The sequence below is a fragment of the Ursus americanus genome, chromosome 1 (assembly GCF_024610735.1).
Source record: "Ursus americanus isolate L20-20 chromosome 1, mUrsAme1.1.p, whole genome shotgun sequence".
Classification (NCBI taxonomy): domain Eukaryota; kingdom Metazoa; phylum Chordata; class Mammalia; order Carnivora; family Ursidae; genus Ursus; species Ursus americanus.
The window spans coordinates 99,616,245-99,631,360 of record NC_142127.1 but is presented as its reverse complement, the minus strand read 5'-3'; the positions used below and the strand labels follow the sequence as shown (position 1 = coordinate 99,631,360).

At 55.0% G+C, this 15,116-nt stretch overlaps 1 protein-coding gene across 2 annotated transcripts; it reads left to right on the top strand.

Annotated features, from left to right (window-relative positions):
* Positions 1 to 3,293: 3,293 nt before the first annotated feature.
* Positions 3,294 to 12,690, top strand: NMUR1 (neuromedin U receptor 1). 2 transcript variants are annotated; one of them, XM_087864337.1, is made up of 3 exons: positions 3,294 to 3,416; positions 5,647 to 6,511; positions 11,667 to 12,690. In XM_087864337.1, the coding sequence occupies exons 1-3, from the start codon at positions 3,393 to 3,395 to the stop codon at positions 11,765 to 11,767; spliced, it is 990 nt and encodes a 329-aa protein (XP_087720463.1). In that variant the 5' UTR covers positions 3,294 to 3,392; the 3' UTR covers positions 11,768 to 12,690. The 2 variants fall into 2 exon arrangements, with proteins under 2 accessions (XP_087720463.1, XP_045650086.2); XM_045794130.2 differs by lacking the exon at positions 11,667 to 12,690 and adding an exon at positions 8,925 to 9,959.
* The last annotated feature ends 2,426 nt before the right edge of the window (positions 12,691 to 15,116 follow it).

Genomic DNA, 15,116 nt, shown 5'->3' with positions numbered 1-15,116 from the left:
CCGCTGGTCCCCAAGGTCCAGCCACAGGGCCTGGGTCTCCTACGCTGTGGCCAGGCTCCCCCAAGTTTGTGTTTTCCTTCTTTTCACAGGGGTGTAGCTCTCTTGCCCCGGGTTGTTGGGGGCCGTTGCCCTTCCAAGCCCTGCGGAGCAAGCTCTTCTGAGTCTTCCAGCTTCCACCCCAGCCCTGACCCTGGCAGTTTTCTAGTATCTTCCAGAGAATTCCAAGCATAGATACGGCCACCATTTCTTAAGTGTGTCAAGCCTAGGTGTTTTAACCCACATTATCTCACTTAATTCTCACAGTACCCTGAGGGACAGGTGCTGTCCTTGCTGTTTTACAGACCAGGAAGCTGGGGTCTGGAGTGCAAAGTGACTTGTCTAAGGCCACATGGCCAGCTCGTGGCAGGACAAGCAAGGATTCTCATCCAGGCCTCACTCTCCCTTGCCTTCCTTTGCCTTCTCTCTCCTTGGGAGTGTGCTGGTCTCTGTGAGCAGATCCAGGCCTGGGGGCTCGGGGAGTGTGGATGGCCACACACAAGCTGCATGATTTACTGGGTGGGGTGCAATCCCAGCCCCTGCACTGGGGACCTCTCCCCTTCCAACTCCGAAGGGGCTCAGACCTTTCTTCTCTCTCCTGGCTCTGGTCTGGCCCAGGTCCAGCCAAGCAGAGCCAGGTGAGAGGTGTCTGACCTGGGGAAGTTCTTAGGTAAGCGTGGCAACTCTTTCCCCTCCAGATGTTTGCTGTACCCAGCTCTCCATGTTTGCTGAGCCTGACCACTGGTGGGTCCTGGGCCGTCTCCACTGCCTAGGCTGCAGAGCAGTCCCTCTCTCCCATCCAATGCCTCGGTGTCCCCAGACTGATCTCATCCTCCTTCTTTGGTCTCTGTAGGCAGTAGAGCAGGGGGAGGGGTTGGGGTGGGGACTTCCAGTGAAACGTGAATGTTCCAGGAGCTGCTCAGGCGGTGCTGGTGAAGACCTGGCTCGGGGCAGCTGCCCTTCTGTGGCTCTCAGGAGTCAGCAGGTGAGGAAGGGCTATGGCGCTAATCATATACTTCAGGCCCTGTGAGCCCTGCACAGACTCCAGGACGTGAGATGTCTCCCAACTGGCCCCCGTGGGCCCCAGAGGCACTCCCTTGGCAGATTTGCTGTTGTGCAGAGGTGGGCCCGTAATACCCTGGTCTGGGCAGATGCCTACCAGCCAGGGTCAGGAGACTGAAGTATATACCTAGAAAACCTAGGATGCATTTACTCCAGGCCTCAGCCCTGCAGGTATCCTCAGTGAACATGACTGTCTCAGGATGGAGCAGGGAGGGAGCAGGATGTCCTCAGGTTCTGATGGGACCTGGGACATGCTGCCATGGCAGTCTTAAGCTCAGGCCTGAGGCTGGGGCACCCCGAGCCCTCTGAACAGTGCAGGGGGTGGCCACAGCCATGATAGCCACTGTGCCTCTCCTTTTGGGGGGCTACCCTTTTATTTAGCCTGCCGCGGTCTTTGATTGCTGTTAACGCTGTGAATGATGCAGCCAGCTATAAGAGTTCCTGATTGGCAGGAGCCATTCGGCCTCTTTAAGGCAGAAATGGGTCTTTCCCCTTTCTTTCCTGGGCTCTGAGCACCTCCAAAGGGTCCCCCGTGGGTTTCAGGATGCTCAGAGTGTGTGCATAGGGGTGTGTGTGAGTGGGATGCAGGGATGGGGGCCGGTGTCGGCAATGCTCATCATATGCTAAATGCTGCCTGTGACCCCATGGTGGGCTCTTTCCCAGCGATGCTGCTTACGCCTCACTGTGCCTCTGATACTCGCTATGATAGCAGCCTGGACCTTGAAGGTTCTGGGTGGGGTCGCTCATCTGGAGTTGAGTAGTTAATTCTCCAGGAAACCCCAGAATTCTTTTCCCCAAGGACATGGGGGCCATCTGCCCCTGCACTGCCTGGGCCTGTGTTTACATGTGGAGTTCCTGGGAAGGCAGGCCTGGTGGAGGCTCTGAGAGGGTATGACTCCCAGTCCCCAAGGCCAGACCGTGACTCATGGCAGGGGGTGGGGGCTGGGGAAACTCGGGGGGAAGAAAGTCGCACCTCCAGTTGTCATTACATAGACTTTATTGAGTGCTGGTTGCGTGCCAACCCGGTGCTAAATCTTTGCACTGATGTCTCAAGGCACGTGTGGTTACAGGTGCTACAGGAAGGAGAACCAAGGCACGGAGGGGCCAATCTCTTCCCATTCCTACTGCTGACCAGCAGCCTTCCTGGGTCCTGGGGCTTTGTATTTAACGCCTTCCAGTGCTTCTCAAAGTGTGATTCTGGGGCTTGGGGCTCCCTCCCTATTTGTAAAAAATGAGGGTTGCTGGACCTTGCCCAGACTAAATGAATCAGACTCTGGGAAGAGGCCCAGGAGCCAGCATTTTGGCCTGTAAGATCCATGTGTCTAGGCTCCCTAGAAAGTTCCTGATGAAGTAACTTCCAGCTAAGGAGCTGGTTGGAGGAGGGGTCAGAGCAGGGAAGGGGGTCTCTGCTTGGGTTTACATGTGTACAGCTTGGGGGAGCTGCAGGAGGCTGGGATCCCAGCACTCCAGACTCTTCCCTAAAGTTCCCTCCTTCCCTGTGGAGCACCCTGTGGTGGAGTGGGAGGGATGGAGGAACATTTGAATGGATGAGAGGGAGGGTATTTGGGGGTGAGGAATATAGTGAGGGGACCACGAAGGCACATGGGGCATGGAGGTCCGACACCAGGCTAGACTTTGGTGTGTTCTTTTTCAGAAGGAAGTGGGGAGTCCCTGGGAAGGTATTCCAGGAGAGGAAGGACGTTGCTGGGGGTTCAGGAAGACTGGGCTGTGGGACGACAGACTAGAGGAAGAATGGAGTTTCTTCAGCAGTCCTCAGAGGGGAGGACGACCTGCCCAGGAAACCCTAAGGAGAGGGAGTGGAGAGTGCTGCTCTGGGACTTGGGCGCGGGGGAGGGAGAGGAAACCCCACGTGAAGCCGAAGAGGGGGATGAGACCATTTGGGGCACGTAAACTTTGAGGTGCGTCTGAAATGTGGGGCAGGAGGGGGTGAGGGGCTCTCTGAGGCTCAGTTTTCTCATTTGTAGACGGGTTGTTGTGAGGGTTCCACGAGGACTCCGTATGGCGCTCCTGGGAACGTCGCATCAAACGCTTGGAAACAACAGCCCCCGTTTGGGGGGGGTGGTGTGGGGACCCCGGATGAGGGTGTCTGGGTCCACCGCCACGGCAAAAGCACCGCCCCCTGGTGGCGGTCCCTTTGGGGGCCGCGGGGCCACCGGCAGGCGGGGCGACGGGGAGAGCTACTTGTGGGCCGGCTGCCGTTCGTCCTCCAGCCAGTCTGCTGACTCCTGGCGCCGCGTCTGTTCGTCGGTCTCGGCCACCCGCCCCGCGCCTCGATGTCGCCAGCCGCAGACGGCATGGTAGGGGAACGCGATGCTGCCGTGCGGAGCGCGCGGCCGCTGGACAGGGCCCGTGGCGAGTCTGGGGCTTGGGCGCGGGACTGGGAAGAGCGCACAGAGGGTCTCTCCGGGGCGGTAGGGATCGGAGGGCCCCGTCAAGGCTCCCCACTTCTCGGGGGATTCGCAGCCTCCAAGTTAGTTCTGTCTTTTTGCGGGACGCGGGCGCTGTAACCCTTGCCGGTGGCGCAGGGATTCCTCCTCGAACCCTGGTCCGCGCCTGCGCGGTGCCCGCTCATCCCCCCCCTCATCCCCGCCCCAGGATTCCCGCTGGGCTCCAGCCCCAGCCTTGCAGGAGGGCAGGTGAACCGCCTGGGAGAGTGGAAATGCCCCTCCATCCCAGAATCCGGGGATCAGGTGTGGGATTCGCAAGGAGGTTGGGGGAGACTTCTGGGTGGAGGTTTGGTGAGGAGGAAGATATTCAGAATTAAGAATTCTTGGGATCTGGGAGAGAAAAGGACCTAGAAAGAAAGTTGGATGGTGACTGCGCCGGTACATGGGCACCAAACACCTATTGATAAGAGGAAATGGAGCTGAAGGACTAGGAAGACGGTCCAGGAAGACGGTCCAGGAACGGAGCCTGAAAGTCCGCGGTTGTTCTGAGGGGAGGGATGGTGTTGGCGGTGGGCTTGGCAAAAGGGGTCAGGAGGACAGTCCCCAGCTCCTGGCCTGTCCCACCAAACCACCTGCCCAGCCGAATCCTGTTTCAGCCCTGCCCCACCTTCCTTGGACTGTTCCCTTCCTTCCTTCCTTCCTTCCTTCCTTCCTTCCTTCCTTCCTCCCTCCCTCCCTCCCTCCCTCCCTCCCTCCCTCTCTCTCTCTCTCTCTCTCTCTCTCTCTTTCTTTCTTTCTTTCTTTCTTTCTTTCTGTAAAGATTTTATTTTATTTTAAAGAATTATTTATTTATTTGGGGGGGCAGAGGGAGAGAGAGAGAGAATGCCAAACAGACTCCCTGCTGAGCACGGCGCCTGACATAGGGCTTGATCTCAAGACACTGAGATCATGACCAAAGCCAAAATCAAGAGTCGGTAGATTAACAACCGAGCCACCCAGGTGGCCCTAAGATTTTATTTTTAAGTAATCCCCACACCCAACGTCCGGCTCCAACTCACAACCCCAAGATCAAAAGTCGACCGACTGAGCCAGCCAGGTGCCCCTCCCTCAGACTGTTCTTCCCTTTCCAGGTGGGAAGTAAGGGTAATGTTACTGTGCATTGATATTGCGTACCTGAAATGTACCAGGCACACCCTGAGAACTTTATATGTGTTTTCTCATTTAATCTTCACAGAAATTATGAGGTAAGTTTTGTGGACACTCCCATTTTACAGATGTGAAGACTGAGGCACAGTGAGGCGCCATCACAGCTAGAGTGGAGCAGAGCTGGCATTTGACCCCAGGCTAGTGTGTTTAACTCCATAGCCTGGGTCCTTAACCACTATATCCTATGGACTGGCAGAGACTGCGACCTGACAAAGGAGAGGGAACCCCAGAATTGGCAGAGTCAAGGTTGTCAAATATTTCACCTTTTAACAGTGCGGGTGACAGGAAACAGAAACAAGAGCCAACTTTTGGGTTAGCATTCTGGTTTTTAGCCCTTTTCCCCCTCACTTGATCCCCACAGTGACTTAGTCTTCAATGCCAAGTGGCTGATAACCAGGCCCTCTGTGTGGCAGGCAGGTCCCACTTTAGTACCTTTTATAGATTAAACTGCCTGGATCCTTGCAATAAGGAAACAGAGAAGTCCCCATGCAAGTGGTCACACAGCCCAGAATTGGGGAGGCTGGGTTTGAATCTAGGCAGTTGCTTCCAGAGCCCTTGTTCTTGAAAACCATACTGATAAGATCAGGTAGTGCATGTTGTGCCCATTTTACAGATGCTCAAACTGAGTCCCTCTCCCAAAGTCCAGGGCTGGAAAGGGAACAGACCCAAGGGAAGACTGCTGGCTGCAACACTTATTGTTCCAGAGGATTCATCCTTTATTCAAAGACTCCAGTGGATCATGAAATTTATAACGGAGTCCTGCTTTGTATCGTTTTTAAGATGTACATTTTTACATCTCTGAGATTGTTATACATCTTATTTCTCAGCGGTACCTAAAATAACGTTCCTTTTGGTGTTGCTGGCACTTTGGTTTAACGAGCTACCAGGGATCTTCGCGTGACATTTCTGGGTGTCTCTCTGTTCTGTTCCACAGGCTCCTCTCTGCTTCAATTGCTCTACCCTCCCTGGAGACGTGCCCCCTACGGATGCCAGGAGCCTGGTGCCCTGCAATGGCAGTAGGGACCTGAACCTCACTGATGAGGAACTGAGACTCAAGTACCTGGGGCCCCAGCAGACAGAGCTGTTTGTGCCCATCTGCACCTTGTACCTGCTGATCTTCGTGGTGGGCGCCGTGGGCAACGGGCTGACCTGCACGGTCATCTTGCGCCACAAGGCCATGCGCACCCCCACCAACTACTACCTCTTCAGCCTAGCGGTGTCCGACCTGCTGGTGCTGCTTGTGGGCCTGCCGCTGGAGCTCTATGAGATGTGGTGCAACTACCCCTTCCTGCTGGGCGCCGGGGGCTGCTACTTCCGCACACTGCTCTTCGAGACAGTCTGCCTGGCCTCCGTGCTCAATGTCACCGCCCTGAGTGTGGAGCGCTACGTGGCCGTGGTGCACCCACTGCAGGCCAGGTCCATGATGACTCGGGTGCACGTGCGCCGCGTCCTCGGGGCCATCTGGGGCCTCGCTGTGCTTTGTTCTCTGCCTAACACCAGCCTGCACGGCATCCAGCAGCTGGAAGTGCCCTGCCGGGGCACGGTGCCCCACTCGGCTATGTGCACTTTGGTCCACCCGCGGGCCCTCTACAACCTGGTCGTGCAGATCACCACTCTGTTCTTCTTCTGCCTGCCCATGGCCACCATCAGCGTGCTCTACCTGCTCATCGGGCTCCGGCTGCGGCGTGAGAGACTGCTGCTGCTCAGGCAGGAGGCCAGGGGCGGGGCCAGGTCCAGGGACAGCTGCCGGTTTCAGCGGTCGCAGGATCGGGGCCGGACCCAGGTGACCAAGATGCTGTGTAAGTGTTGCTCCTGGGAAGAGTGGCTGAGCCAGGCCCTGGGTGTGAGGCTTCCAGGACCCGGGGAGTGGGGGGGCTGAGTGTCTGGGTTTATGATGGAGGCTGAGTGTGAGGTTTGGGGTTGCCACCACTGCCCCCCACCCCGCCCCGTGTGTGTGTGTGTGTGTGCACGTGTGCGCGCATGTGCGTGGGCGATTACTCAGTGGGAAACTCATAGCAAAGAGAAATGCAGGATGGGGCACATGATTTGTGAGGCCCAATGCAAAATGCAAATTTGGGGTCCCTTGTTCAAAAATCATTGTGACTGTCCTGACAGCAATAGTCCAGCATTAAATGAAGCCCAGGGTCCTTCTCAGCTTGGAGGCCCGTGCAGCCGCACTGGCAAGGCACCCATGCAGCTGGCGCTGACTCGTGGAATCCAACCACAGACCGGGCAGGGGCACGTGGCTGGGTTCCGGAATGGCAGAGCCGTTTATGGGAGCTGGGCCCTCCAGGTCTCTCATCTTTGCTCCTAAACATGTCTTGGCTCTGTCCTTCCCTAGAGCAACCTGGGAGGCAAGGCCATAGGCACAGAGAGTTCCTCTTTCTAAAGAAACTGCCCTCTTCCCTTAGTGGCTGTTGAAAAGTCCCAGGATTCTGATTGGTAGGCTTAGGTCATAGCCTGCTCCCAGGCCAGAGTGGCAGGATGCTGCTGTTTGCAGCCCCCACAGACTCACATGCTGGGATGGGGGTTTGAGGAACAAGGGGTTGGATGGGCAAGATGATATGTATCCTCCATGTTATATCTGTGGTTCCTAGGGACCCCGGGAATGACCACTGTCTAAAAGAGGCTCGTCAGGAGGTGGGTTTGTGAGGGTCAGCGTGCAGAGCACAGGAGAGTCAGGGCAGATGTGTGGATTGGGTTGGGCTGAGTTGAGGCTCTGGGTCTTACTGTGGTCTCGATCTGGCTCCTTTTTTTTTTTTTTTTTTTTAAGATTTTATTTATTTATTTGGGGCGCCTGGGTAGCGCAGTCGTTAAGCGTCTGCCTTCGGCTCAGGGCGTGATCCCGGCATTCCGGGATCGAGTCCTACATCGGGCTCCTCCGCTGGGAGCCTGCTTCTCCCTCTCCCACTCCCCCTGCTTGTGTTCCCTCTCTCGCTGGCTGTCTCTTTCTCTCTTTATCAAGATTTTATTTATTTATGTGACAGAGAGACAGCCAGTGAGAGAGGGAACACAGCAGGGGAGTGAGAGAGGTAGAAGCAGGCTCCCAGGAGAGGAGCCTGATGTGGGGCTCGATCCCAGGACTCCGGGATCACGCCCTGAGCTGAAGGCAGACACTTAACAACTGAGCCACCCAGGCGCCCCTAGATCTGGCTTTTTTTTCAAAAACAGACAAAATGGGGAAGCCAGACAAAATGATACTAAGCCAATCCTTGATTTCCTCCCCATCCTGCCCCACCCTAGCGGGGCCTGAATTAGGTCGATGGAGTGAGCCAGGGCAAGACAGAGGTAGTGAGACCTTGGTCAGAGCCATGGGATGATAGCCGGCTAACTGGGGGCTGCCCCATTCCCAGAGAGAGACCCATTCCTCTTGTCACCCAGGAACGGTGTCCCAGAGCCCAAGGCCACTTGAGCAGCTCCCTAAAATGGGACTGACCCCAGAGATCCTGGCTTGCCTCTCAGCTGTGCCCTGTGAAGCCTGCACTACAGACCGACCACCCCCTGCCCACTCTGCCTCTGCCCCCTACTCCTTTGCCCTGCAGGGACCAAGTCTGCTCAGCTGGGATGGCTCTTGCCCTGGGAAGCTGGGGTCTTTCCTTAAGGCTGCCTTGCTTGCTGGCCTGGGGCTCTGGCTTTCTTCTCTCCCTGCCTCCCTCCCTCCTTCCCCCAGCTTCACTTTCTGAGGGCCTGGTGTACACCAGGCTGCAGGCTGTAAGCAACATCCTGGTCGAGATCCCAGATGATGAGGGAAAACCGTGCTGGGGTGTGGTGGGGAAGGCACTGCAGGGGAAGATAGGCAGTCAGAGAAGCAGACAGAAGCAATAAGAAACAAAAATCAAGACAACCGATGACAGAGACCCGAGGAAGGGCATGGCTGGTTGATGCCACAGCTGGAGGGAAGCTCTGGGAAGCTAAATGACCTCTTAGCTAAGAGCCACCTAGTTCCAAACTCTGTGATGGGAGAGCCAGACTGGGCCAGCTTGGCTCAGGTGTCCACACCTGGTCCAGTTGACTGTGGCTGGGTGGGCCCAGGCAGTGACCATGGTGGGACCAGCCTCTCCGAAGGGGGTGCTGACGCTAGGGCAGGCAACCTTCCAGAACCTTCCAGATGGATAATGGGCGTGGGTGGCACGGTGAGATTGAGCAGACTACCCCGAAGCCCAGGGAAGGCAGCCTGGCAGGCACCCAAGTCTCCCCTCTGTGCCCCTGCAGTTGTGCTGGTCGTGGTGTTTGGGATCTGCTGGGCCCCTTTCCACGTTGACCGCCTCATGTGGAGCTTTGTGTCCCAGTGGACCGAGGGCCTGGACCTGGCCTTCCAGTACGTGCATGTTATCTCCGGCGTCCTCTTCTACCTCAGCTCGGCCGTTAACCCTGTGCTCTACAACGTCATGTCGAGCCGCTTCAGGGAGACTTTCCAGGAAGCCCTGTGCTTGGGGCCTCAGTGCCGCTACCACAGACCCCACCACAACTCCCACAGCCTCAGCAGGGTGACCATGGGCAGCACCCTGTGTGACCTGGGCTCCCTGGGCATCAGGACCCACCCGCTGACTGAGAATGGTGGCCGAGAGGGGCTGCAAGAGACTGACCCCTTCTGAGTGGAGCCTGGGAGCAGCTTCACCCAGAGAGGCCAGAGCGCCACTCGCAGTTTCGGGAGCCCATACGTGCCCTCCTTATGACCTCTCCCCCTTTGTGTCCCATCCCCACTTCAGCCGATAAACTCTGACTGGCACCTCTGCGTCTCCTACCCCCACCCAAGCTTTTGGAAGGGAGATAAGGTTGCTGTCTGCCCTCCAGAGCCCCAGGCCCACAGGTGAAGTCCTCCCTCTACAGAAACAAGGCAGCTGGTGAACTGGCAGAGCAAGCCTCCCCCTGGGGTCTCCCCCACCCCCACCCCCAGTTTCTGAAATGTGTTCATGGGGCCCTTTGACCCATGACCTTTCCTTCCCATTTCTCGTTGAGATTTTGCAGGTTCTGGCCTGTTCTGGCCCTTTCTAGCTCTTGGCCTGTACCTGGCACCCCTGCCATCCTGACCCTCCGTGGCCCCCACCCAGTCAGCTCATTCTGCTCTGCTCTCCACCTGGTCGAGTGGCTGGGCGGCGGGGGTGCCAGGGATCCAGGGGACCTGGGTCCGATCTCGGCCCTGCTGCCACCGCTTTGCAGCGTGCTGTCACCTTTCCCAGCCTTGGTCCCTTGTTCGTAAAATAAAAGGGGCCCTGACACTTCATAGTGTCACCCTTTGGCACTTTATCTGTGGTTTTCTGTGCGTGTGCATAAATCACTGCTCGTCACAAAACTGCTGGAAAACCTCGACAACAAGGCAGAACTTACTCTCTACTTCCTCACCACCCCCAACTCCTGCTCCCTCCCTGACCTTCATGTCCCCCCCCCAGCCCTGAGAGCCACTCCGGCGTGTTCTTTGCTTGGCACCGACTGAAGCCACGAGGGAGCAGAGCCCCTGCCTGCCTCTGTCCTTGCCTCCATGTGAGCTGGTCTGGGGGCCTGAGGTGAGCAGAACCCTGGGCCTGGCTGACCAGAGGATTCTGGAAGCAAGAGACATGGGCCAACCAAAGGCAAGGAGTGACCCTGTGAGGACAGTTTTGCTTGGGGGCTCAGTGAGGTGAGAAGAGAGACAGGGACAGGTAGGTTGAGTCCTGAAATGAAGCCCCATCCGAAATGCACAGGGGCTGGCGCAGGGCTCGGTCAGGACCCACTCAGTGGAGGAGACAGCGCACTGTGGGTCAGTTGTCCGGGTTCCCCGTACAGACAGACCCTCCTTAGCTCAGGCTTCGGGGCCCCCTGCCCAAGAAGTGGAGAGATTGCACAGGGTGGCATAGAGTGGTCTGGAGTTTCGAAATTCAGTTGTAAAAATATCAAATGCTCTTTGTAGAAAACTTGGGAAGTACAAATAAGCAAAAATGAAAACAATTTAAAATAATTAAAAACCACCCTTGCTGGGGCTGGCGGGAGGGGGAAATGGGGACAGAGTTTGTTTTGCAAGATGCAAAAATTCTGGAGATCGGTTGCACAACTTAATGCTGAACTGGGCATTTCAATGGTTATGATGGTAAGTTTTATATTATATGGATTTTACCATTATTTTTTAAAAGAAAGGATTAAGTCTGAAGGAAAAGAAAAAAGTTGAAAACCACCCATAGATAGCTTCCCTCTCCTGAGACCACCACTGTTTGGAAGACGGACGGAGACGGAGACTCGTGGAAAGCAGGGCAGCAGGTGGTCTCTGCAGTGAGCTCCGGGCGCCCTGGGGTGGTGGTGGGGGGGGGGACAGCCAGACCCCTGACTCCAGGCTGGAGCCTGCAGCTGTCCCCAGAGACTAACAGTGGGCTCCCAGGGGCCTCTCTTAAGTGACTGTGGGAGATGATGTATGGGGCTGAGGAGCTTGGGTCAGTGTGCGCCTATGAGGGGCCTGCTCCGTGCCGGGGAGTGCCGGGCTGAGCGGGGAAGGTGGGGACGTGAGCTGTCAGAAGGCGTGGCTCCCTTAGTGTCCACTGGATGCCCGTCTCCCAAGTGTCTCCCCAGCATGTCAGTGGATGGGTCCCATTTGTCATGGGTCACCAGTTACCAGGGAAGATTGAAACAGTGGCTCTGGGCTCAGCCCTGGGACAAAAGGGATGGAGGTGGAAAGGCCCCCCCCAGCAGGATCCTGCTCTCCCGGAAGCCAAGGCCCCTGCAGCATGTCCTTCAGCACTGGACGGGGGGGGGGGGGGGCAGCTTGCCCCCAGGCGCCCAGTGCTCCTCCCAGGCCAGGGGCATCTGGGGCTCGAGTCACTCCCCCTCCTGGCTGCGGTCACCCACATCCCTCTTCCTCACGGGTTCAAGAGCTGGGGCTTTCTCTGTCTCCCGTCTGTTTTACTCTTGCCGTTCTCCTGGGCGGCATCAGAATTCACACGAGTGTCCCACTGCTGCCCTGGTTTCTGCCCCTGGTCTTTCCTGCAGCGCCGGAGGCCTCTCCTCCACCTGGCCTCTGGGCCCCCTGGTTACATCCTCACTCCCAGGACCTCCAGGAGTTTTTCCATTTCTGGAAGGTGGACTCTTGACCATGACTGCCTCCTTCCTGCTCTGCTGCTCCTACGAGAGATTAATTCTTCAACCTCATCCAGCCTTCCTCATTCTCATCTGCTCGGCTGTCCCCCCACCCAGGCTCACCTCCTTTCTGATGGGTCCTCCATCGCACAGTCCATCACACACTGCCTTCTCGGCCAGTATCTCTGAGGGCCAGGGTGAACATACTGGAATCATCCTTCTCAGAAAAAAAAGATTTATTTTCTCTGGGAATCCAGAGTCCCAAGATTAGTCTCAGCAAACAGAGCTGCATTTGTCCACCCTTCTGTTAAGTGTGTGCTCAGAACACGTAAAGGACACACACAGCACTTCACATCTATTCCGACGTCGTCAGATGGTATTTCTCAACCCGTCCTGACGTCTGGGAGCCTGCCTCAGTTTGGACACTTCCTGGAGTCTTCCTCCCTTCCCCATGCTGCCTTCTCATGGACCCACCAAGTTTTTTTGTCCCAGGTTTTCCTTGTGGAGAGAAGTTGCCTTTGGGCGCCCCCTGGCATTTGCACCCCATTCCGGGTGTGTGCGTGTGGGGGGGGGGGCAGGAATCCCTCAGTGTGGGACTCTCATTGGAGACCAAGCCCAGGCTCCCACTACAGAAGCTGAAAGGCTTCCAGACACTCCACCGCTGACGTCACCATGTGGCCCATGACTTGCACTCAGGCAGCTGGCTGATCTGACGTGGGACTCCTATCCGGAGCGAGTGATCCTGAGACCTATGATGACAGGGACAGATGTGCCCAGGACCACAGCGCTAACGGCAGTGTCCCGTCAGGGCTGTCCCTGGACCTCCTGCCACCCAGCCTCCCTTGGTTTCTGCCCATTTTCTCTGCCAGGTTTTCCAACCTTCCTGTTGATGTTCTGAGCTGCTGAGAGCTTTTCAGTAAATTCCTTTTCTGCTTGAGTTGGCCAGAGTCGTTTGCTGTTGTTTGCAACTGAGAACCTTAATAGACTCATCTGTTCACTGGTTTAAAGGTTATGCATCTGTTTGTTCTACTAGTGGTTATCGTTACACATTTCTAAGATGAGCAGATATTATCACTGATTTGTTGAAACCCCAAATGGCAGTCTGTAGTACTTCATAATCCTTGTCATTCTATCTTGCTGTTTTTAAAACTTATCTTTTGTGGGTTTTTTATTTTTGTTTTTTAAAGATTTTATTTATTTATTTTGGGGAGAGCGCCCATGCAAGAGAGAGAGAGAGTGTGTGAGTAAGAGAGCACAAGCAGGGGGGAGGGGCAGAGGGAGAGGGACAAGCAGACTCCCCACCGAGTGCGGCGCCTGACACGGGGCTCAATCTCACGACCCTGATATCATGCCCGGAGCCGACATCAAGAATCAGATGCTCAACTGACTGAGCCACCCAGACGCCCCTATATATATATTTTTTTTTAAGGCAAGAAAGATGAGGACAGATTGAAGGAACTTGATCCTAGAAACATATTTACATGTTTCTAACAGTCTAAACCGCGTCAGCACAAGAAGAGAATCGGAATGTGCTTCTCCTGACAGAGCAGTAGGGCACAGAGCTGGTGAGCAAGGACTGCAGTCAGGCTGGCCAGGTTTGAATCCGGGCTCAGCTATTAATTACGCTTAATAGTCCGAACGGCCTTGGGCCAAAGTCAGACTGGCCTGAAAGGTACTGACATTTCTAGACAGAGAATGTGCCAGCTGCTTGCACCCAAATAAAACTCCCAGGCCCACACTGACAACAGCATCCTTCCAAACAGTGTCCAGGTTCCTAAATCTACCAGGTTTAGTGTGAGGAAGGTAGCTACTCTCTAACGTAATTGTCCCTTTGTATGGCCTCTTGAAATGCAGTACCCCAACCCATCCTCTTTCAAGCTTCTGCACAGGGCCGGGAAGGACAACAGGGGTGCTGTTTAGGAACAGAGGCCCAAGGCCCAGGTGAGGGATTCATGGAAGGCTGTACTTGGCTGGGTAAGAGTACCCTGATTCAGGAGAAGCGGTCATAGGCTGGGGCGAGACTGGAAGGCCTAGAAACTGCTACCACATTCTCTGGAACATCTACAAGAGTACCTGAGATCTTTCCATCTAATATTCAGGTACCTTCATCAGCATTAAAGCAATGTGGGCATCACGCATTCAGCTAACATCTATTGAGCACCGGGCACCAGGCATCGTCCAGAGGGGGGCAGGGGCACACAAGCGTACTGGCGTGTAAGTGCTCTGACAGCTGAACTCTGGGGGCCCAGAAGACGGGCACCTGCCCCAGTGGAGGGAGGCGTCCAGGAGGAAGTGATGCTGCCCAAGCCTCGAAGTGCTGGGAGAAGGGGTCTGACTGGTCTCTGAGCTTCGGCCAGGGGAGGGTGGAGCACCTCTGAGGGCAATTCTACCAAAACTGAATCCAGAGGAGGAGGGAAGAGACCCTAAAGGGAATGAAGGCTGTCGGGAGGAGGAAGGGACATCGGACAGGCAAAAACAACGCAGAGCAGACTGCGTTCCACATTCGTTGCTGGCATTCTCTATACTTCCCTGGCTGCCCTTTCCGGAAATTGAAATCTTCCCACCAACCTTTTTCCCTGTCTGATTTGCCTTTGTTAGACACGCATAGGCAGGATTTCTTTTGTTTTTATTTTAGTAAATTAAAAAAAAAAAAAGTAATACTTAAAAAAATTTTTTTTAATTTATTTAAGTAATCACTACACCCTTGAACTCGCAACCGTGAGATCAAGAGTTGCATGCTTTTCCGACTGAGCCAGTCAGATATCCCGAAAGTAGTACTTCTATCCCCAACACCTAAATTAACCACTGTTAAGATTTTGGCAATTTGATTTCTATCATTTCCCCACACATATCCCCTGCCCCCATAATGAATAATAGATTGTTTTCAGTCATTTGCTTTACAAAACAAACTGCGTAGAACCACCAGGTAGAAAATCAGTGGTTATAATGGATGATGAAGCCCAGAACACTCCAACTGATCAGTTTTAACATCCCTGAAGTGAGACAACCAGACGTGAAGTGCCTCCTAGAGGGAGGGAAGAGAAGTACCTGCCACCAACCATGACCTCTTCCTGCCAAAAAAACCTGAGCTTTAGTCTAGTGAAGCCTCCAGATCTAACTACCAGTTTACAAGAACACTGAGAATGGACGAATATGTTCACGATACCTTAAAGGTGTCAACCAAATCCAGAATAAGGACAAGTTCTATAGGACAAATTACTCGTTTTTTTTCAGTAAATAGATAGCATTTAAAAGAGGTTCTCTTCTTTGACCTCGGCCGCAGCAACTTCTTGCTAGACACGGCCCCAAAGGCAAGGGAACCAGAAGCAAAAATGAACTATTGGGACTTCATCAAGATAAAAA

Excerpts from the sequence above, each read along its gene's own strand:
- NMUR1 (XM_045794130.2), top strand. The coding sequence starts at position 3,393 with ATGTCGCCAGCCGCAGACGGCATG. Across the intron at positions 3,417-5,646 it reads CGCCAGCCGCAGACGGCATG|GCTCCTCTCTGCTTCAATTG; the intron begins GTAGGGGAACGC and ends TCTGTTCCACAG. Across the intron at positions 6,512-8,924 it reads CCAGGTGACCAAGATGCTGT|TTGTGCTGGTCGTGGTGTTT; the intron begins GTAAGTGTTGCT and ends GTGCCCCTGCAG.